Source organism: Rosa chinensis, chromosome 5, assembly GCF_002994745.2.
Source record: "Rosa chinensis cultivar Old Blush chromosome 5, RchiOBHm-V2, whole genome shotgun sequence".
NCBI lineage: Eukaryota > Viridiplantae > Streptophyta > Magnoliopsida > Rosales > Rosaceae > Rosa > Rosa chinensis.
The window spans coordinates 74,924,339-74,946,951 of NC_037092.1; the positions used below are offsets into that span (position 1 = coordinate 74,924,339).

The window sequence follows — 22,613 nt, forward strand, 5'->3', positions numbered from 1 at the left end:
TTCTTTTCCAATGAATATTGGGGTTGGTGTTAGGGTTACTATACTTGGCAGGAAGAAAAAAGAAAAAAAAGAGAAAGGAAACGAAAGGTTTTGATGCATTTTCTGATTTTCATCCCCGACTGAAGGTTCAAAACGCATATTGCACGATTCAGCATACGAGTACTACACTCGTGACAGGTATTAGAGAGTTCCTTCATCCAAATTGTGTCACATACTGTACCAAGGTTACAATATTACAATATTACTTCTTGCAAAACCACTGTTGCAGTGGATATCATCTTGCTTTTTCTTACCATTTCCAAAATATCCGGATGCTGCGGTGAATGAAGAATCACCATTTTCTTCAATTTCTGAGCATGCTTCAGAATGTACCTTGCTAAATCCAATTCATTATCATTACCCTCCACAATCTCCAGTTTCACCTCCTTTAGCTCACAAGTAAAATTAAGGTTTTGGGATTTCCAATATTCCACATCAAACTTGGGAGCCTGGAAAATCCATAAGCATGTCAGTTGACAACCTCTTAAATTCATCTGGCAAAACATGCTATATGCTATGAGAGAGAGATATACAATAATTACTTACACTATCCCCTTCCTCAGTTGCACCATCCTCTTCTGTAGTCTCACTATTCTCCTGCTCAGTTCCGTTGTCCTCTTCCTCATAATTATAATCCTCTTCCTCAATTTCATTAAACGCTTCCTCAATTGCTTGCTTGTATGTGACAGACGTTATGCATAAAGTATTCAAAGTAGTGATTCCTCTAAAAAGAGAGACCATTGCTGGGACGAATTCATCATTCACGCTTCTAACATGCAAAGTCAAGTCATGAATATTATCTAATGGTAATGGCATCGAACTTTCCATGAAAAAAGCCTGCAGTGGTGTAAAGGCCAAATCTTTAACAATAAATAGTAATATAGCATATTTGCACTACATATTCTTCAGAATCTAGATGAATAGTAATTTCCTGTTAGACTATTTATGCCCATCTCATGTGTCCAGTTTATTTGTTGAAGCTACTGCTTAGTATTCTAACCAGTAATTTATACCTCTATAAGACTTTCGAGTTTGAAATTCAACTTCTTATCTATGCTGGAAACAAGCATACATTAAGCCTAGCATCATCATATAGTAAATGCAGTGACATGCCATATAGCTAAATAGAAAGGATTCACACTCTTAGAGGATTGTCTCTTTACCTTTGTAGTCTCTTCGTTTAGGACAAGAGCTTTAGCCACGCGAATACTGCAGAGAACCTCAAATGGGTTCTTGAAGTCATCTAAGTCAGGGAACAGAAAAATCTTAGCTTCTTCTAAGCACATTAAGTTCCCAAGATGCTGATGATCCAGAAAGTTCCCACCCCATGTGATCTTTTTAAGCTTTGGGGCGAGAATATTTAGCGACCTGATGCGAGGTATAAGACCACGTCTTGAATCATCATTCGAATCAAAATGCCAAAGTATTATTATTTCTTCAAGTTTCTCCCCTGAAATGTTAAGATCCCAGAGCTCATAATTGTTAAAAGGAAACAGATAAATAAATATTTCCAAAGACGAGCTCTCAATTGTGATATCTTTTATTCCACTAACATTTTCAAGACGTAATTCCTTGATGCATTTGCAGGAAGATGATATCCATTTGAAAAACCGGTCATCTTCGACCATAGCATCCTTCAACTCCAAGTGCTGGAGATTACTTGAAAAAGACAAGGAGGGTGATTGAATATCACCCCCACTCAAGTTCACATAGAGTTCCGTCAAAGAATGACAGTGAAAGATGCAAGATGGTAACACAACTATATTCAAGTTGTTTTGAGTGAAGTCAAGGTGAAGCACTTTAACATTACACCTTACTGCATTTTGGATCCACGTGGTGATTCGAAAAAACTCATCACTTATCTCTGCATTGACTGTGGCATCGAAAGACCAGCAAATGCCAAAGCACTCTATCTTATTATCACCACGATGAAACAAGTACCTATCCCAATAATTCATCAACCTTACTCTCGACATGGTGCAGTTTGAAACGTGACCTGAAACAATAATCAAAGACGGAAGTGATAGATAAAGTTGTCTGCATCTCTTGGACACTGCACCCACTCGGATGAGGTTCATTAAGATGACACTGTGGAAGGAAAGAATATGATGAGCAATTTCATCTGGGAGATCACTAAATCTGTCGATGATGATACTCTCACTAGAAGTTCCTAGAACATGAGAACTTGTCATTGCTCCTAACTCACACTTGGGCTCCATGATAATGTGTTTCTTTTCATTACTATAAGAGCACCTGGTTGGACAACTGAGCCACAAGAATCGTTCCCCTGGAGCATCAAAAAGAATTGGACAAATGATTTTTGTATTCTTACAAGAAAAGTGAAGACGATTCAACCCAAGAAAATAATAAAAGCATCATTCTAAACGGATTAAGGACATGAGAAACCAAAAGCACTATGTTTCTTTGTTTCAACATTCAACTGTTAACCAAAAGTTCAGGAAAAATTAAAAAATGTGGAACCAAACATTATTGGAATGCGCAGCCAACCAGTATTTCAATAAATCCATTATAGGCTAGGAAAGTTCACTACTTTACTAATTACATGAAAAGGGCATCGCTGAATTAAGTCTATAAAATTAGTACACCACCCAAAGAAGGGCACTCTCCCAATTTCAGCCAAGTTCTTGTCAAAAATAGTCTGAAAGCCATCACTTTTAAGTGACTAATCCAACAACTAATCACTACCAAATCTGGGAATTATTTCAAATCTCAAAAATATAACAATTAAATGTTGGTTCATAGAAAACTTCTTTAGAGAGTAAAGGGAATAACAAGAACCAGAAGAGTAGTAAAAACAAAGAGAGCAAGTATAGTAACATTAGACTTACCTTTTCAATCGACCATTTCAAATACTGATATCTATCCCAAGAAGGAGAGTTGCAGATGAAGAATCCAAGGAATGAGAAAGGTGAGTTCGCACGAGAATCGAGAACAAGAAATGAAAAAGTCGAGAAAATAGTGTTGGGTTGTGTGATGGGCGGGGAGTGCGGATTCTGAGATTGTTTGGGTGAGTGGGCCAACTGGGCCTGGTCTGTTGTAACACTCTTTTTCTTGTAACATTCTTTTAATTATAGTGTAGCCAAAAGAGCATAATTGTGGAGAAAATGACAATTGGTTGTGCAAGAACGTAGAACATATATATACATTGGGGGAAATTATTACATGCAGGTGACTTAGAAGTTATAATAATTTTGAATCTCTGAACTACCATTCATTTGGCTAGTCTTTATTGAGTCTGACTTTATTACAATCTTTCTGCATTTTGGAATAGTAGAAGTACTAGTTGAAGTCTAAGTCTGTTACAATACATGAACTGTAATGTATAAGGATGGTAATGCACATGCTTTTTTAAAATTAGAAAGATATGGAAATGCATATGCTTCTTGTGTTTGAATAATTGTTGAAGAACGCGTTACAAGTTTCAGAGCATTAATTTCATTAGTGATATAAATCACACAAATCGCAGATATTAGTAATTTAATTAAAATAATTTTCAGTGAGGTGTAAGATTGAAAATTCTAATGCAATTAGAAAAATAAATTAGTTTTTAATGAGGAGTAGGATTGTCTCACTGTATTAGTAAAATTTCTAAAGAACATATGAATTAGTTTTCGATGAGGAGTAAGATCGGAATTCGGAAATGCTAAGTTGATCAGAAAAATGAATTAATTTTCAATGAGGAATATGATTGTCTCTCTTTCTAGTCTATAAATACTGCATGCATGCCTTCCCCAAAATCCAGTATCTTATTATTTCTTTCTCCTCCTATACCCCACCAGACAACCTCCTACTCTATTTACTTTTTTTTATCTTTGAGTGATTGATAATGGCTAATGAGAAGGGTCTGATTGTGAGTTTCGGGGAGATGCTGATCGACTTTGTGCCCACTGTTTCGGGCGTTTCGCTGGCAGAAGCCCCGGCTTTCTTGAAAGCCCCCGGTGGCGCCCCCTCCAACGTGGCGATAGCGGTGGCTCGGCTCGGTGGCAACGCCTCCTTCGTCGGGAAGCTCGGCGCCGACGAGTTCGGGCACATGCTCGCTGGAATCTTGAAGGAGAACGGTGTCTCCGGACAGGGCATCCTGTTTGACCAAGGCGCACGTACCGCTCTGGCCTTCGTGACCCTACGCGCTGACGGAGAGCGCGAGTTCATGTTCTACCGGAACCCTAGCGCTGATATGCTGCTCAAGCCCGAAGAGCTCAATTTCGAGCTGATCAGATCCGCCAAAGTGTTTCACTATGGATCAATAAGCTTGATTGTGGAACCATGCAGGTCGGCACATCTAAAGGCAATGGAGGTAGCAAAAGATGCCGGTGCCTTGCTTTCCTACGACCCGAACCTCCGGCTACCACTGTGGCCTTCACCGGAGGAGGCTCGCGAGCAGATAATGAGTATATGGGAAAAGGCTGAAGTGATCAAGGTCAGTGATGTGGAGCTTGAGTTTCTCACAGGAAATCCCAACATTGATGATGAATCTGCTATGACTCTGTGGCACCCTAACTTGAAGCTCCTCCTTGTCACTCTTGGTGAAAAGGGTTGCAGATACTACACTAAGAATTTCCGTGGATGTGTGGAAGCTTTTCATGTAACTGCGGTAGATACTACTGGTGCTGGTGATTCATTTGTGGGTGCTCTGCTCGCAAAGATTGTTGATGATCAATCTGTTCTTGATGATGAGCAAAGGTTGAGGGAAGTACTCAAATTTGCAAATGCATGTGGAGCAATAACAACTACCAAGAAGGGAGCAATTCCTGCACTCCCCACTGAGTCTGAAGTCCTCGCCCTAATCAAAGGGGCATAGATTCGTTTGTGTTATTTTTTTTTTTTGGTAATAGCATATATTCAATTTTGTTGTTCATCCGTCTCTAGAACTTTGTGTTTTATACTTCTTTGCTTTTGATTGGAGAGTGTTTTCCAACCTCAGTAGTCATTAATTCATCTCTTCAGCTCGTTAAATTTTTGGCTGTTATTTTAATTTATTTTCCTGGGTTTTTTTGTTCATGACTTAAATTTTTGTGTCAAAAAAAAAAAAAAACAAAAAAACAAAACCTCAACTCCAGTCAAGACAGAGCGTTTACACGACAAAACTAGAGGACTAAAGAAATATAGTAAAAATACAATACTCACCTCTTCAACGAAGAAGACAAAATATTTGATGCGCTTTGGGATTAAGACTGAAGTTCAAAATGCATTTAGACAGTACAACATAGACAATACACAGACAGAAGGCTCAGCCATTGCAACAGTCGCATAATCCTCAACAGCCAGCCTCTATTGACCAAAAAAAAACATATTACATCATAAAATATCCTTCTGAAAGATATTTAACTTGGACGCTTTCCCTCTTTCTTCATGGCCAACTGCTCTGCCTTTCTTGTAAAACAACTGTCGCATTGGAAATCATCTTGCTTTTGGTTACCATCTCCACAACATCCGAATGCTGAGGTGATTGAATTATGACCATTTTCTCCAAACTCGGAGCATTCTCCAGAATATACCTTGCGAATTCCAATTCATTATTACCATCTAGAAGGTCTATTCTCATTTCCTTGAGCTGATAAATAAAGGTTAGGTTTTGGGATTTCCAGTATTCCACATTGAACCTGGATTCCTGGAAATGCAATAAGCTAATTGGCAACTTCTTAAAGTATTAAGAAAAAAATTACCATAGCATATGCACTATTTATTACTTACATTATTCTCTTTCTCAGTTGCATTTTCCTCCTTAGTTTCATTATCTTCTTCCTCGGTATAATTGTCATTGTCCTCTTCCTCGTTTTCATTATTCTCTTCCTCCGTATCATTATCCTCAACCACTTCCTCAATATCACTGTCATCTTCAGTTCCAGATACAGATGACTTGGATAGGTCAGACATTTTGCACAAAGTATTCAAAGAAGTAATTCCTCTAAAAATAGACACCATTGCCGCGACCAAGTCAGCATTCAGACTTGTAACATGCAAACTCAAGTAACGAATACTATCTAATGGTACCGGCAAGGAACCTCCCCTGCATAAAGCCTGCAGTACAGCCCATCCATTAACAAATGAAAAAAAAATTGAGAACCCTAAAACCCAGTAACGAAAGTACTAATAAAGCATATCTGCAGTATATACATATGTTTCAAAATCTAGATGAATAATCATTTATTGCTAGATATTTAAACCGATAGCATACTATCATGTATGTTCCCAGTTTACTGTCCTTTTCGAATTGCTTGGTATCTCTAACCAGGGACTTATTATCAACTTCAACTTTATCGTACTGACCAACAATATACATTAAGCCTAGCATCACCATATTGTATTTGCAGTGACATGCCATATAGCCACATAAAAAGATTTCATAGTCTGAAGAGCATTTGTTCTTACCTTTGTAGTTTCTTCATTTAGGGTTAGAACTTTAACCATACATATGCTGCAAAGAACCTCAAATAGGTTGCTAGAATCATCTAAATCGGGCATCAGAAATATGTCAGCTTCTTCTAAACACATCAAGTTCCCAAGATGATGATGGTTCAGAAAATTCCCACTCCATTTGAAATTTTTAAGCTTTGGAGCAAAGAGATTAATCGATCTGATGCGAGGTAAATGATGAAACTTTGAATCACATCTTGAATCAAATTGCCAGTGTCTACATATATCTTCAAGTTTTTCAGCTGAAATGCTAAGATCGCAGAGCTCATAATTCTGAAAAGGAAGCAAAAGACTAAACGATTCCAAAGACGAGCTCTCAATCTTGATATCTTTTATCCCAATAACTTTTTCAAGATGTAATTCCTTAATGCATTTGCAGGAATATGAGATCCATTTGAAAATACCGTCATCTTTAAGAACTACATACTTCAACTTCAAGTAGTGGAGATTACAGGAAAAAGACAAGTTGGGTGACTGAATCTTGCCCATATACAAATTCACAGATAGAGTCCTCAACGAATGACAAAGGAAGATGCAAGATGGCAACACAACTGTCATCCTGAGGTCGTATTGATTCAGATCAAGGTGAAGTACTTCAACATTACACCTCACTGCATTTTGGATCCATGTGGTGACTCGGAAATACTCATCACTTATCTTTGCCTCCCAAGAGGTTCTGAAAACCCAGTAAATACTAAGGCGCTCAATCTTATTATTACCACGGTGAAAGAAGTACCTATCCCAAGAGTTCAACAATCTTACTCGCAACTTGGTGCAATCTGCAACGCTACTTGCATCAATAATTATTGATGGAACTGACAGATAAAGTTTCCTACATCTTTTGGACACAGCTCCCACTTGAATGAGGTTCCTTAAAGAGTCAGAGAGGAACGAAATAATATGATGAGAAATTTCATCGGGGAGATCACTGAATCTGTCCATCATTATACTCTCACTAGAAGCTTCTTGAACTTGACAACTTGTCATTGCACGTAGGTTCTGCTAGGCTCCCCTGATACTGTAAGAGCACCTTGTATGGATTGCTGGATGCCGCAGTGGAGCTACAGGAGTTGTTCTGCTGCAGCATTAAATGACAGGGAGAAATGACTATACCTGTACTAGAACAATAGTCACCCAAAATTACTACGAATATCTAAACTATAAAGCGTGAGAAACTCTCTTCTGCATACTGTCTATGTATCAACCGAATTCTAACCTTCTACAATGATTAAGCACATTACGAACCACAATTATGGAGTGTTGACGTCAACAGCACCTAAAATTTGGGGTGTTTCAATTCTTAACCGGAACAAAAGATTCAGGCAAATGAAAAATGTGGAACCAAAAGGTAATCAGAATTAGTAACCAACCCTCTAGGTACTTCGGCTAGGAAAGTCCACTACTTTACTACTAATTATATGAAAAAAGAGCATTGCTGATTCAATTCTATAAAGACCATCTCAAAAAACACTATCCAATTTTAGTCGAATTTGTTGTCAAAATGGCCTGTTAAGGCAAGCCGCTTTCAACTGAGTAATCCAACAAAACTCAACCATGTAATATAAAGTTCACAATGGAGTTCACCAAGATCGAGTGTGATAGAGAATTAGAGAGGCTCTTTGAACACATTTTTAACTATTTCACTCACACTTGAGATCTTTGGAGCACATTGAGGGAGTCTTTTGAGATGCAAAGGGAATTACCAAGAAGATTAACAAATTAAGGGATGTAATAAGATACAGAATGCATGTTCAGTTCGATCAAAAAAGAAAATAAAAACATGCAAACGATTTACATCTACAACTAACCTGGCTGCTGAAATCGAAACCCAGAAACCTGCACTACCCAAGAAACAGAATTGCAGAAGAAGAAGAAGAAGAAGAAGAAGAAGAAAGGAATGGGGGGGTTCACACGAGAACCGAGGAGAGGAAATGAAGCACAGAAGAAAATAACAGTGTGATCAACAGTATTGGGTTGTGTCACAAGCGGGAGTGTGGATTGAAATTGCTTTTGCAAGTGGGCTCGATTGGGCCTGGCATGCGTTGTGGCTCCACTGCTTTTGCAACCCGTCTCTAGTCTCTACACATGAACGTTGGAGCAAATAGTTTCGGCCTGTTCTATGTGTTGATGATGATTTAGGCGTTGTGTGTCTGAGCAGAGATGTGTAAAACACATAATATGGAAGTCCTAGGATTAGGGCATGCCACGGTATTGATGGTGCTGATGCGTACATGTATCCCCGTGGAATATTCCTAGCAGCTTCGCCAGTATTCTTTGGGGAATTCCCTGGCCAACTAGGAAATACATTCGGCTGGTAATTTCGGCATGATTAGTCTAAGGTAGGTTAGGATTTAGGATTAGCACTTCACCGTGCTCTAAACCAAGAGCGGCTTGTGTCTTGGGACATCTTGTAGACCGGTGAGGTGAGCTCCCATGGCGTGTGTCGTGTGAGGTGTACTGCATGGAATAATTCTCTAGTAATAACAATCTACTAAAGAATTATTCTGTGATCCCGGATTACCACGTGACACTACCATGTGTGGTCTAAGTCAATAATATTACTTGAATTTAGTGGGAACGATGCTGAGGTAAAAAAAAAAAAAAAAATTAAGAGACAGAATAATTGATTCTCTTTTATTCATTTTTTAGATGCTCCTCCTCGCACACGGATGCTGCAATGTCAACAACATGGCGTGACGCTTGGTTGATTTAATCAGAAATAACATATGGGCCAATAACATCAAACTTACTCCGTACAAAACTTACAATGAGCCCAAACAGATAGGCCCAACATAGCACCCAGCTCAAAAACAAGATAAGATTGACCATTAGTCATGTGCAAGATAGTGGGGTCCAACTTCTTATACTCCAGCACAGAGAACGACAGCGTATTATGGCACCCAGCTAATCACGAACCATATTCCGTTCCGCGATCCCAAAAAAGGCAACTGAAACTCCCAAACCCTCTCTTGTCTCTTCCCATCTCCGTCTTCTCAGCTCTTGATGGAGGGTCTGTGGCGGGCCGCGACGGGCCAGGACCCAAGCCCAGAAGACTACACCGGCATCGAATTCTGGTCCAACCCCGAACGCGCCGCTTGGCTCACCAAGCAAGGCGAGTACATCAAGACCTGGCGCCGCCGCTGGTTCGTCCTCAAGCAAGGCAAGCTCTTCTGGTTCAAGGACTCCCACGTCACCCCCTCCTCCACCCCACGCGGCGTCATCCCCGTCGGCACCTGCCTCACCGTCAAGGGCGCCGAGGACGTCCTCCACAAGCCCTGCGCCTTCGAGCTCTCCACCACCACCCACGACACCATGTACTTCATCGCCGATACTGAGAAGGAGAAGGAGGAGTGGATCAACTCCATCGGACGGTCATTAGTCCAGCACTCCAGATCGCTCGCCGATTCCGAGGTCGTCGATTACGATAACCGCCGGTGATGCTTGTCCCGAAGTCCTCATCTGGTACACTGCGACTGTATTTAAGTGTTTTTACTTTTGTTTTGAAACAAAAACTAGCTCAATGTAATATTTTCTCTTGATCGATGAAACTTTGGAGCTTTTTTCTCTGTGGAATGTGAGAAATTTAGGCTGAATTTTGTTCCTTTGTGGCTTCTTTGTTTATGTTTTGTGTAATTGAGATAGCGATTTATATAGTTTCGTTTGAAAAATATTGAACTTTAATGGTGTGCAGTGTGCTTGTGCTAAACTGAGATGATTTGTTCTACTAGCTAATTGAGGTTGGCAAGTGGAATAAGTGTTTTAGATGGCACTGGAATATGTAAAACTCTGTTCATAGTTCACTGAATGTTGTGGGAATTGTTTTGGGATTGTAAAGAGTTAAGTTTTAGATTGAAGCAAGCTTATCGGTCAAATTTGGTATTGTTGGTGCGTAACTCATTTGAGTCGTTTCTGTGTCTGTGTGCACATTGGGAGCTTTTTCCAGAATCTAGGTCAGATATTCGTTCAGCTGAATTTGGGAGTCTAGCAAAATATTCTCCTGCTGTCATATGTTGCATACACTTTTCCTTCCTTGTTCCTACTGCAAGCATATGTCTTTGACCCCAAAGGCTACAATGTGTGTGAATGTGACTACTAGACAAATAACCAAAACCATTGGCCAGAAAAATAATTCAAGGCATGTTTTTAGACATCTAGAAGGTCTTGACTTTGGAAATCAACCAATGTGCTTAGCTGAATCTGTAAACAGTTATAAGATTGAAGCTTTATTTGGGTAGAGTTTTAGTTGCAGAACAGTGCGGTCCTGGAAATGCAGGCTTAGCTGCTCGGATAGGTGTGGCAGACTGTTGACTTGGTGTGGTTACCTTATGGCTTTGTTAAGTTATGCATTTCCCATGGTATTGAGTCTATTGACTTCTGTAGAACTGTATTCACAGTTCACTAAATGTTGTGGGAATTGTCTTGAGATGGAAAACAATTGAATTTTAGATTGAATCAAAACTTTATTCCTCATTTTGTTTGTAGATGCAGAACTCATTTGATAATTTGTATGGCTGTTTGCACTTTCTGAGTTCTGTGTTCGGATCTTGTCAGATTTTCTTTCACAAGGATTTGCGGGTTTAGCCAAATATTCTCATGCTGTTCTGCACCGGGGAAAATTAACTCCTGCTTCATTCTTGTATATATGATTCTGTCTTCAGTTCTGTTCAAACCCCAGACGATCAAATTTCAGTACTATTTCTGATTACTAGACTAGTAATTGACACCACTCAGTAGAATAGTAGTTTAAGGCATGTGCTTGAAACATATACCACGTCTCAACGTTGAAAAACAATAAAGGTGCTTAGCCAGATTCCAAGTAAAAGTTTTTGCACATGCCCTTGTAATCGAATCTTAGCTGCTCAAGCACGTGAGGCAGAGTGATGACTTAGTTTTGATTATGCAATGGGTTGCCAAAACATGGTTTCGTAGTCATATGCTTAACATACTTGGCAGCGCAAAACGATCCATCGTCCATTGTTGCCAGAAGGATGCTAAGAACTCTAGACGTCCTGGTATGGTGCATGTCAATTGGAAATTTGCCCTATATATGCGGAACAGCTGCTCAAAGCATTTAGAGTGGATCAAAATAAGGGACTTTTTGTTCAGTGCACAAGATTTAGATGGCTGTGTGATGTGTAACAGTGAGGTGAGGAAGAAGTAGATAGAGATCGAAGAGACTTATGGACTGAAGCAATATGGAAAGGGGGTGAAATTTGCACACCCAAATTTGCAAACCACACACCCTTCCATTTTTTTAATAATATTTCAACTCACATATATTTACCTCAGCTCCATGATGATCGATCAAATATCCAACAAGTCCAACAAGCACACATAAAGGTAATATTTTCATTTAGGTTTTATGCAGAATTTGTTGGACTAGTTGGATATTTGATGGATCATCATGGAGCTGAGGTAAAAGTAAAGAAAATATTACCTTTATGCGTGCTTGTTGGTCTTATATTCAATGGTGCATTCTTATGATTTGGTTGTGCTGTAAGACTTTAACACCTACTTTTCTTAGTAGATAAGTGGAGAATATAAATCTTTGCAAATTGTTGCAAGCTTGACTGCAGAAAGAGAGAATGAAAGAGGAAGGGTTGAGGTTGGTAAAGTTTCAATGGAGAAGAGAGTATGTCGCTGTCTGGAGAAGAAAGAGAGAAGAGTAAGAGTTGTCGTGGTTTTGGAGGGGAGAGAGAGAGAGAAGACTCAAAAAGAGAAAAAAGAAAATCTGACTTTGAGGGTATTTTAGGAAGTGTAAATAGATGTGAGTTGTGTTGTAGGAGAATAGAATTGTGTGTTTATTATTGATAATAGGAGCCCTTATATAGGGAGTTACAAGGTATACAAAAGGTAAGAGAATCCGAATACAATTGAATACCTATAACACTTTCCTATTACAATTCTAAACCCTAGTTTGTAGAGGCACACTATGTCGACATCCTTCAACACTCCCCCTTGTGCCGCTCAAACTTAGTGATGACGCTTTGATCGTTGCCTCGTTAAAAACCTTGTCAGGTAACAAAAACCCTGTGGGACAAAAATAACCCTGGTCGAAGGACAAAAAGAGCACAACACGTCCTTCACTCTTCGAAATCGAACACGTGGACATCATGCCTCCCCCTGATGTCAATATCTCCCCCTGATTGCTACAATCATGGGAGTTCGGATAACTTTCTCAATCCGATGCTCTTCACATGTTTCTCAAAGGTGGATTTTGGTAACGACTTAGTAAATAAGTCCGCTACATTATCCTCTGATCGGATTTGGTTCACTCCAATATTTAGAAATGCTTGTTGTCATTTTGATGGAGGGGAGGAGGAGCACATAAGGTGGCATTTTGCCTTGTGGGGTCCGATCCCACACTTCCGTCATCTCTCTATAGGGATAGAACAAGCCCATATCAATCGTACCTCTCCAATATCGAAAGATTGTCTTTATACCAATCTAATGGCGTTGCATTGGCGCGGGGCTATGTCTAGCCAACAAGTTCATAATAATTGAGGTATCCGGTCTTGTATTGTGCTAAGTACAATAATGCGCCTATTGTACATAAGTAAGCACTTCCGCTATTAACACGTCTTCGTCATCATCCCTGAGACGAAACGAATCCCTTTTAGGGTCAAGACTACAGACGACCATGGGAGTGCATCTTTGACTTTATCAAAATGCAAAGCATTTATTGACACGGTATACAAGTTCTAAATCTAGACAAAACCGTGTTCTCCCAAGGTCCTTCATCTCAAACTCAGATTTCAGGTGTTCAGCGGTTTCCCTTAACTCTCAAGGGTTCCAATTATGTTTATCAACATGAACCGCGACAATTGCAAATCCCGAACTTGTCATGAAAACGCAGGGGCATAGTTCATCATATCCCTTCCCAATCAAGTAGTCACTTTAGTGAGCATTTCACTCTCATTGCAAACGCGCTCCGTGGTCAAGAGCCACTTGATTTGGGTAAATGAAATACACAAGAACCTTCATTATATTCATTATCTAGATCCCCATAGAAATACGTAGTGACCACATTCGTAAGCTGCATGTTCAGTTATTTGGAAACTACAAAACTGACAAGGTAGTGGAGTGCAATGACATCCATTACGAGAGAATATGCCTTCTCGTAGTCGATTCTAGGGCGTTGTGAGAAACCTTGTGCCATAAGGCGAGATTACCATCTCTTTTTCTCATCACGCTCTCTAACGAAGACCTATTAATGTCAATAGGTTTTATGTTAGGAGGTGTTGGCATCTCAAGCCCGAAATCCTTCCTCTTCGTTAGTGAATCCAATTCAACCTGGATCGCATCTTTCCATTTAGGCCAATTTTCTCTACGTTGGCATTCTTCAACGGAGTAAGGTTCGATGTCATTGGTCTCAATAATTCCACGTCCTCATGTACACTAGTGTAGTTTGTAGAGATCTCTATATTCTCAGGAATTGGTTCTAACATTGAGGCGTCCCCCAACAATGTCTGTTGGACATAACCACAATCCAAAATATCTTCATGAGACGGATTTTGAGTATCAATGTCAATGGATCAAGTTGTGCCAAACTCGCTCTCTTCTTAGGGCGAGAATCCATCGAACTTATGGGTCTCCTACTCTCTCTAGAGGAACCCATGGCCTATGACGCCATTATGCCACCTTTGTGGCGTCACCATACCACCATCCATGGTAGTGGTGCAGTACCCATCTTCTCTGGGTGGCACCATGTCCTCTTGTGGAGACATCAATCCTTGCAGACATGTTTGCAGCAAGTATATGTGATCTTGTCACTTTTAGGGGATCAAGATGAGACATAGTGGGGACAGACCACGACAATTCCTGTCGTTCCTATTGAACAGTGACGTTCTAATCTCCCCCTAACAACGGGAAGACTGTCTCATCAAAGTGACAATTTGCAAATCCAGCTAAATAGAGATCGCCTGTCAAGGGTTCTATATAGTGGACTCATAGTTGGAGACTCATGTCCAACAAATATATATATGCATTCGTTGCAATGACTCATGTTGATGCGCTGTGGCGGCGTAATTGGCACATGAACCGCACACTCAAATATGCATAAATATGAGATATTAGACTCGAACACAGTCACTAGCTGTAACGCAAATAAAAGTTGAGTGGCTGCTATGAGTCGTAGACGAATTAGCATAGCTGCATGCGATATTGCATAACCCAAGCCGAAATATTGGTGCGCATTACCAATGTCCGGGCTACCATCGTAGTCGTTTAATGGTGGCTTGTCCGCGAGACCAATTGGGTGTGTACATGGGAATATGATACTTGATATCAATACCCAATGATATGCAATAGTCATCGAAAATTGTCGATGTAAACTCTCTAGCATTATCAAGTCAAATTGACTGGATGGGATGATCTAGGTAGTGAGTCCGTAGCCATATGTTATGTACTAGGAGTGTAGTATAAGCAGCATTATGAGTGGATAATGACACAACAAGGGACCAGCGTGTTTGCGTATCAACCAACCCCATAAAACATCTATACGGTCCGCAAGTTGGTTGATCAATCCATAGAATTCCCTTAGATTCTTTGTAAGAATGGAATTATTTCCTCAATCTCCTTTGCATAGAATGGTCTCAATCCTAAATAACAGGCTTCATAGAACGACACATGGACTTTATAATCAACCAATGAAGGTTTTGGTTAAGCCATAATGTCACAATAGACTTGAGAAGTAGAGAGAGGAGTTTATGGCGTCAATGCCATGTATTTGCCGCAGGGGGTAGGCGGCGCTGGCCATGTATGGCCGGTCTTTGCACAATCATGGCGCCATGAGGCGCATGTGCAGCTCCTCGAACCAATTCTTGGTTCTTACTTTTCTTCGTTCTGAAAATGGATGTCCGTGTAAAGTCTTTAATACACGGATTATCATGTCAAAGCCTATATGTGTCAGAATCCCATAAGTCGTCTCTCATGACATGGTTGGATTCAATAACTCTAATAGTGGTTGCATACAACCCACTAGAGCGACACATAAGTTTCTCTAATACTCGTTTATGTTCGTAGTCATTAGAGGTGATGCAAAGGAACTCTGTCCATTCTCATAATGTGTTTCCACATGAAAACCATTGGCTCTTATATAATAAAGTCCGAATTAAGGTATGTCCAAGACATTAAGGAATCGACATTTTATTAATAGCCAATGATTACATCAAAGTTTCTTAACCAAAGTCTAATCCAAAAATAAAAGTCAAACTTAGATAGATTGTAGTCACTCAATCCATTTGGTGACTCCAATCAAATATGACCAGGAAAGTAGGAAGATATGTCGGTGGAGTGAGGCTCTCTTAAGTACCACTAATCTCAATTACTTTCCTAGACATCATACTTAATTAGGTGAGCCAAGTGAGAAAGAGTTAAAACAAAATGTCATTTATTGATTTAAGGCATAACTGCCATTACATAATTCTTGGAAAAATAAAAGACTATTCGAAATAAAAATCTGCGGCATTTTGTCTTCATCGCCAGATTTAAAGTCTTTTGAACTCGATGTCTTGATCACTGTGAGGCAGCTACCTTCTTAGGTACATTGCAAACTTAGTCTCATTGATCAGACGTTCCATATCAGAAATAGATACCATGAAGAGGACTCTCCCTTGATTGAGGCGCATTGGCGCAATGCGCATGGTCCCTAGGACCTGAGGCGTTGGAAGATTATGACCATGACCAACGTTGGCTCTATGGTTTCCAACCCTTACTCCCTCAAAATCACGGCTCCTACGGTGGCGTGATTGTCGCCTTTGGCGACTACCTTCATGAGCATTTCGATCATATGGATCATGATGTCTATGGTGACTTTCTCTAGCCATGGGACGATGCTCTGGATAGCTATCTCGAAGCCTATCAATTTCTCTTCTCACAAGCTCGTTGTATTACCTTTCAGCAATTTTCATAGCTTCAATAAGCTTTTGAAAGCTTGTGATCTGTCTTGCATTTATATGAGTCCGAAATAAATCACAGGATCTCATAGCATAGACAGGGAAGGTATTGAGGGTTTTCTCAATCAATTGTTCTTCTGTGATCATCTTGCCACAGAAGCGCATCATTCCTGTGATGCGGAGAGCTTCTGAATAAAATTGTATGACTGTATTAAAGTCAGAGAAGCGAAGATCATTCCATTCTGCTTCTAAATTCGGAAGGATGGAGTCACGAACATTGCCATGGAGTTCTCGAAGCACTTGCCAAAGTTTTATGGTGCTATCCTCATTCATGAACTCAAACTGGAGGTCTCTATCCATATAACGCATCATTAGGGCAAGTGCCCTGGAATTGTTAATCTCAGTTTGAGGGTCTGGAGCAGTTCCTTCAGAACAAAGCTCTTGGATTGTGTGCAATAGATCACGGGAAATAAGATGGAGCTCAACGTCCTGAGCCCACAATATGTATCTTTTGCCTGCATAATCCAATGGAACAAAATCGAGTATGTTCGAGTTTGACATCTTGAAAAAGGGTGAAACAAGAACGAATTAGTTTCGGAGCTAAACTTCCACGAAAACTAATAATAATAAGATTTCCGAGCTATGCTACGAAGAAATCAATTTCCAAGAATAATTGGATTAGACCAAACAATGATGTTTTAATATGGTCACAATTTGATGCTTACGGACGCTCTTAGTCCAAGCATTATGAACACTCTTAGTTCATGCGAACGCTCTTAGTTCGTTTATTACGAACACTCTTAGTTCATTGGTTACGAACGCTCTTAGTTCGTTTAGCGTGAATTCCCACAATTCCGCTTATCAATTAATCGAACCTATGTTCGTATATTTCAAAACCTGCAGCAAATAATGGAATTTAAAAGACAAAAATGTAGGAACTTTAATCGTAAAAACTTACTTGGCAATTTGAAGGTTTGCTTCACGATTCTTTATACACGCGCGTGTTGATGCAGGCGTGTAGCTAAATTTGGATTGCCGGAATCCGGTCGGAAATTGGCAGTTGGTGGGCTGCCCTTCTCCTTCCCTTTTTTTTCTTTTTTTCTTTTCGCGGGCCAGGCCTGCTACCCCATTTTATTATTATTATTTTTTTCTTCTTCTCTTTTCTTGGCCCAGGCCTGCTACCCCTTTTTTTTTTTTTTTTTTTTTTTTTTTTTTTCTTTTCTTCTTCTGGCCCCACTCCTTCTTCCTCCTCCTTCTACGCGTGTTCTTCATCTTCCTTCTGTTTTCTGGTTTCTTTTTTTCTTTCGCTGCAGGGGCTGCAAGGCTGATGGGCTGCGCTGCTGCAAGGCTGTGAGGCTGCTGTGCAAGGGCAGCAAAGAAGGCTAGCTGCTGCGGGGACGATGCTGCTGCGGGGAGCTGCTGTGTGGATGCGCGGGCTGTAGGGCATGCTGGCTGCAGGTCGGGCTGTAGGTGCTTGGGCTGTTCGCGACTTGGGCTGCTGGGGGCAGGACGCAGGGAGCAGGCGGGGAGGTTGAGGCGTGCGGCAGGAGGTTGCTGTAGGAGGTATGGTAGTGGGCTGTAGGAAGTGTGCGCGGGGGCAAGGCGGTGAGGCTTGCGGCAGATGGCGGGCAGCAGCAGGTTGTAGGGCGTAGGCTGCTGGGGTGAGGCTGCGGCAGAATTTGTGAGAGAGTTTTTAGGTTTTTTTTTTCTTTTTGTTTTGGGCTAGGGTTAGAGCGTCGTGCTGATAACGTGTTGTAGGAGAATAGAATTGTGTGTTTATTATTGATAATAGGAGTCCTTATATAGGGAGTTAAAAGGTATACAAAAGGTAAGAGAATCCGAATACAATTGAATACCTATAACACTTTCCTATTACAATTCTAAACCCTAATTTGTAGAGTCACACTATATCGACATCCTTCAACAAGTTGAAATATTATTAAAAAAATAAAAGGGGGTGAGTTTTGCAAATTTGGGTGTGCAAATTTCACCCCTTGTGGAAATGATGAAATGATCATTGTGATTTGTGATTCATTCAACGAAGAGTCTTTGTCCATATTAGAATTTTCGTTCATTCAACGCAACTTCTGTTTTTTTTTTTTTGGTTACATTCAAACTGGTGCTTTGCGATTGAATTATTCTGCATATTCGAACTGGTGCTTAACATCGTGAACTGGTCCTTTTTTTCTCGGTAATGCATTTTTGGTCTACTTACTTTGACACCTACCATTCCATCTTCAATAGACAAACATGGTCAATAGACTCGTCTTTACGGAACAAACACGGAAATTTCCTGGTCCGCGTCTTTAATAATAGTTGGTCGCTTGTGAATGTGATGCAAAACAACAGAAATATGATGGTTGCTTCACTTGTTTGTTACGTAGGGACAGTGCGCGCGCCATTATCATCTTCTTTATGGAATCAGCACTCCATTATCATCATCTATGAGAAGTAAAAGACGACAGTAGTGATGTGTAAAACAACGGAAGCATTCGAGGAAATGCTAGAAACACCAAAACAAGTCCCAAGATTTTTAGTCTGATCTTGTTGTCGGTCAGCTGAGGTCTGCTACTGATTATCTAGATTAATCAACACTATGGAAGTCGCTAATCTTACGAGGGGTGACTAAAATTTAAGAGATGTTTTGGTGACTCTTGTGTAATCGTAGAATTTATGTATAAATATATAATGTGATTTTTCTTTTTCTGATTTTTATTCTCCCCTTCCCAATACATTTCTTAACCAGCGCGGTCTAAGAAGGTAAGGTGGTCAAAAAGCTTTGCATCACTGATGACCAAATGACCTATCATGTCCATCCATTTTTGGTCCAATTAATGATATATTTTCATTAATGATAGTCAATCTGACTGCGCGAATGGGTTATTCTCTTTTTTGTAAAGGTTCACATTACCAATTTGAGAATCTACCGCATTAGATGCTGGATTGCTGAGCACGAAATATTCTTCTATATATATATGTGACAGGTCTGCAAAGGAAGTACTCGAGCAGAGTGAAAGAGATCAGTTGAGATGAAGAGAGCAGAACTAGTGTTCATCCCATCACCAGGGGCCGGCCACCTCGTAGCAGCCTTGCAATTCGGAAAGCGTCTGCTTCAGCGAGATGATCGAATTTCAATCACAGTTCTTGCCATCAAATCAGCAGCCCCTTCATCTTTAGGTTCATACACAGAATCCCTTGTTGCTTCGGAATCCCGAATCCAACTCATTGATGTCCCTCAAGCAGAGCTGCCTCCATTAGAGTTTGCAAAGTCACCAGCTAAATTTTTCATTCTAAACATTGAGAACCATGTGCCTAATGTCAGGGAAGCCCTCACTAACTACGTTTCATCATTGCATTCTAAGCCCGACTCGGTTCCAATTGTTGGAGTGGTTCTTGATTTCTTCTGTGTCTCCATGATTGATGTGGTCAATGAACTCAATCTCCCTTCTTATCTTTTCATGACGAGCAATGCAGGGTATCTTTCTGTCATGTTCCACTTTCCGGAGCAGGATAGCCGGACCGGTGCGCCACCTAAAGACTCCGATCCTGATTGGTTAGTCCCAGGTATTGTCCCCCCAGTTCCTACTACAGTTTTGCCTGTGTCCATGACAGATGGTAGCTACTCTAGTTATCTTGGGATTGCTGCGAGATTTAGAGAGGCCAAAGGTATCATAGCAAATACTTGTGTTGAGTTAGAGGCACATGCTTTTAACTCGTTTTCAGAAGATCAAACTACGCCTCCGGTGTACCCAGTTGGGCCGGTGCTTGATCTCAACGATGGTCAGGCTCGGTCCAATTTAAACCAGGCGCAGCGTGACAGGATCATGAGCTGGCTTGATGATCAGCCTGAAGAATCTGTTGTGTTCTTATGCTTTGGAAGCTTGGGGAGCTTTAGTGAAGCACAAGTGAAGGAGATAGCTCTGGGGCTTGAGCAGAGCGGGCAGAGGTTCATGTGGTCTTTGCGTTTGACACCACCAAAAGGCAGCAAAACTTTGACTCCGATCGACTGCTCGAACCTTGAGGAAGTCTTGCCGGATGGGTTCTTGGAGAGGACTAGAGGAAAGGGACTAATATGCGGGTGGGCGCCGCAGGTGGAAGTCTTGTCCCACAAGGCAACCGGAGGCTTTGTGTCGCATTGTGGGTGGAACTCGATCTTGGAGAGCTTGTGGTATGGTGTGCCTATTGTGACATGGCCTATGTATGCCGAGCAACAGCTGAATGCGTTTCGAATGGTGAAGGAGTGGGGGTTGGGATTGGAGATGAGGTTGGATTACAAGAAAGGTGGTGAGGTTGTGAAGGCAGATGAGATAGGGAAGGCAGTGGTTAGTGTAATGGAGGACAGCGAGGTGAGGAAGAAGGTTAAAGAGATGGGGGTGGTGAGCAGAAAAGCTGTAGAGGACGTTGGGTCTTCCTCCGTTTCTCTTGGACGGTTTATTGAAGATGTGATGAGGAATCATTTTGGTTCTGATTAAGGTTAATGCTTAGGTTGAAAAACTGATCGAAACCATGTACTGTTTATGCTTTTCTCATCATGTTCTTATCTTGTTTAGAAAGTCTAGATATCATTTTCATATCGTTCGATTTTAGCTGCAAAATAAGGTTCCTTGAACGCTTTTAGAACATTTGTAATTTACACACCTAAATTCTGTGCTTTACTCCAATTTCTTTATTTTTCATCTACTTTTCAATAGGGTTGGCCTCGGGTCGGTTCTGCAGTTTCTAGTACTAAATTAGGAACCGGAACCGACTATTGCTTATCGGTTCGGATTTGTTGTTTTTGAGATTAAGAACCGAGGTAGAACCGAACTGACCATACTCGGGTCGGTTCCTCAGTTTTTCGGTTCTTTGTTCGGTTCCTCGATTTTTTGGTTCCAATCTTAAACTGTCAGTTTGGCATGAAACACTACTTTTAAGCCATTTCCAGTTTCCAATTTTCCAAACATACACTCAACATTGCACAATGCCACAATCTATTCACTCATTCATACTCAACATTATCTACATATTTAACAATGAACAATTCAACATCATAATAGCAAATCAGTAGTTTCCTGCAAATTCTCAAACTGTCAAAGCATGAAACTCATGAAAGCATTAAACTGTCAAACAACAGTTCAACAGAACCAAGTAAAGTAACAAACTGCAGAACAATGCAAAGCTGCAAGTCTGCAACAATATACATATTCCAGCAAACTGCAGCAAGTAAAAATAAGCAATAGATTGTCCATAGTCCATCTAGAACAATGCAGCTGCATCAATTTGCAGCAAACTAAAATGGTTTGACTGATCAATTGAAAGTCTCAAACTGAAACAAATAACCTAAAATTGAAACAGTTCATCAACATTTCATCAAAGTGCACAACTTCAAACAAATTTCCAGCATGGCTTTCTCAATGCAACAAGTCTTCCATCAATACTAAATCTGCATACAGAATTTGAAGCCGCAATCAATGATATTAGGACAGCTAAAAAAAAATTGAACTTCAAATATATGAAGCAAAAATGTTCAGACCTTTATGTAGCCTTGATTGTTATCTGTAACCAGATATAATACGGTAATCATTAGAAACTAAACCAGAAATTAGACACCAATTGTATCATGATAAGTAATGTAATAGATAATAATTAATAGAAAGTCCTAAGAGCTGGTCCCATTTCTAAGCATAATTAATAGAAAGTCTTAAGAGCATGTCCCATTTCTAAGCATGGGCCAGAATGATACCAATATTAAAGCACCCCTTCTTCATATTAATTTTATACTAAGCAATACAACATCATGCGAAATCCACCTTATGAGCCTCGAAATTTAAAAAATGAACACAGTGGGATTGACGAACCATGCAGCTGCAGCTCAATTCGATACTCACCCCTGTTCTCTGTTGATTCAAGCCTCCACTAGCAGCAATCAACAAGTACCGATTGGGAAGCGTTTTCACATCGGTCGCTGCAATATTTGCGGCACTGATTTGATTAATCTATAGTTGTCGCTCTGCTTGTTCTCTGGTTCTGGGATTTGCTCAACCACCTGCAAAGCCTATAAAGAAAGCAAAATCAGTTAATTCCCGACTATTTGAACTGAAACTTTGAATGGAAAAGAGGAAAGCTGCAAACTGCGATGAGCGAGAGAATTTGGAAGAATAGAGAAAAGGGTGAACCTTTAAATTGAGTTGGGAGAAATTGGGAAATCTGATCAAGAATGAAACTGGACTGCACTCACTGCAGGGCTGGGTTCAAATGAAGACG

The 22,613-nt window shown here is 40.4% G+C and overlaps 5 protein-coding genes across 7 annotated transcripts; 3 read left to right on the forward strand and 2 right to left on the reverse strand.

The window, feature by feature from the left end:
• Positions 1-40: 40 nt before the first annotated feature.
• LOC112165586 lies at positions 41-3,037 on the reverse strand. 2 transcript variants are annotated; one of them, XR_002922905.2, is made up of 5 exons: positions 2,889-3,037; positions 1,593-2,326; positions 1,203-1,489; positions 586-876; positions 41-488 (listed from the first exon to the last, which is right to left on the reverse strand). XR_002922905.2 is itself a non-coding variant. In XM_024302149.2 (4 exons), the coding sequence occupies exons 2-4, from the start codon at positions 2,256-2,258 to the stop codon at positions 234-236; spliced, it is 1,602 nt and encodes a 533-aa protein (XP_024157917.1). In that variant the 5' UTR covers positions 2,259-2,326; positions 2,889-3,037; the 3' UTR covers positions 41-233. The 2 variants fall into 2 exon arrangements, 1 of the variants encoding a protein (XP_024157917.1); XM_024302149.2 differs by having other exon boundaries at positions 1,203-2,326.
• An 849-nt stretch (positions 3,038-3,886) lies between these two features.
• On the forward strand, positions 3,887-4,887 carry LOC112165588 (probable fructokinase-4). Its single transcript, XM_024302158.2, has one exon. It carries the CDS (start codon positions 3,887-3,889, stop codon positions 4,856-4,858), a length of 972 nt encoding a protein of 323 aa, XP_024157926.2. The 3' UTR covers positions 4,859-4,887.
• Positions 4,888-5,220: 333 nt separating this feature from the next.
• LOC112167994 (F-box/LRR-repeat protein At4g14103) lies at positions 5,221-8,351 on the reverse strand. Of its 2 annotated transcripts, none has more exons than XM_040507378.1 (4): positions 8,283-8,351; positions 6,430-7,587; positions 5,752-6,078; positions 5,221-5,555 (listed from the first exon to the last, which is right to left on the reverse strand). In XM_040507378.1, exons 2-4 carry the CDS (start codon positions 7,459-7,461, stop codon positions 5,382-5,384), a joined length of 1,533 nt encoding a protein of 510 aa, XP_040363312.1. In that variant the 5' UTR covers positions 7,462-7,587; positions 8,283-8,351; the 3' UTR covers positions 5,221-5,381. The 2 variants fall into 2 exon arrangements, with proteins under 2 accessions (XP_040363312.1, XP_024160877.1); XM_024305109.2 differs by having other exon boundaries at positions 5,221-5,668.
• A 1,014-nt stretch (positions 8,352-9,365) lies between these two features.
• On the forward strand, positions 9,366-10,160 carry LOC112168125 (pleckstrin homology domain-containing protein 1). The gene has a single exon (XM_024305244.2). The coding sequence runs from the start codon at positions 9,478-9,480 to the stop codon at positions 9,910-9,912; it is 435 nt and encodes a 144-aa protein (XP_024161012.1). The 5' UTR covers positions 9,366-9,477; the 3' UTR covers positions 9,913-10,160.
• Positions 10,161-19,331: 9,171 nt separating this feature from the next.
• LOC112165966 (UDP-glycosyltransferase 71K1) lies at positions 19,332-21,039 on the forward strand. The gene has a single exon (XM_024302692.2). The coding sequence runs from the start codon at positions 19,400-19,402 to the stop codon at positions 20,840-20,842; it is 1,443 nt and encodes a 480-aa protein (XP_024158460.1). The 5' UTR covers positions 19,332-19,399; the 3' UTR covers positions 20,843-21,039.
• The last annotated feature ends 1,574 nt before the right edge of the window (positions 21,040-22,613 follow it).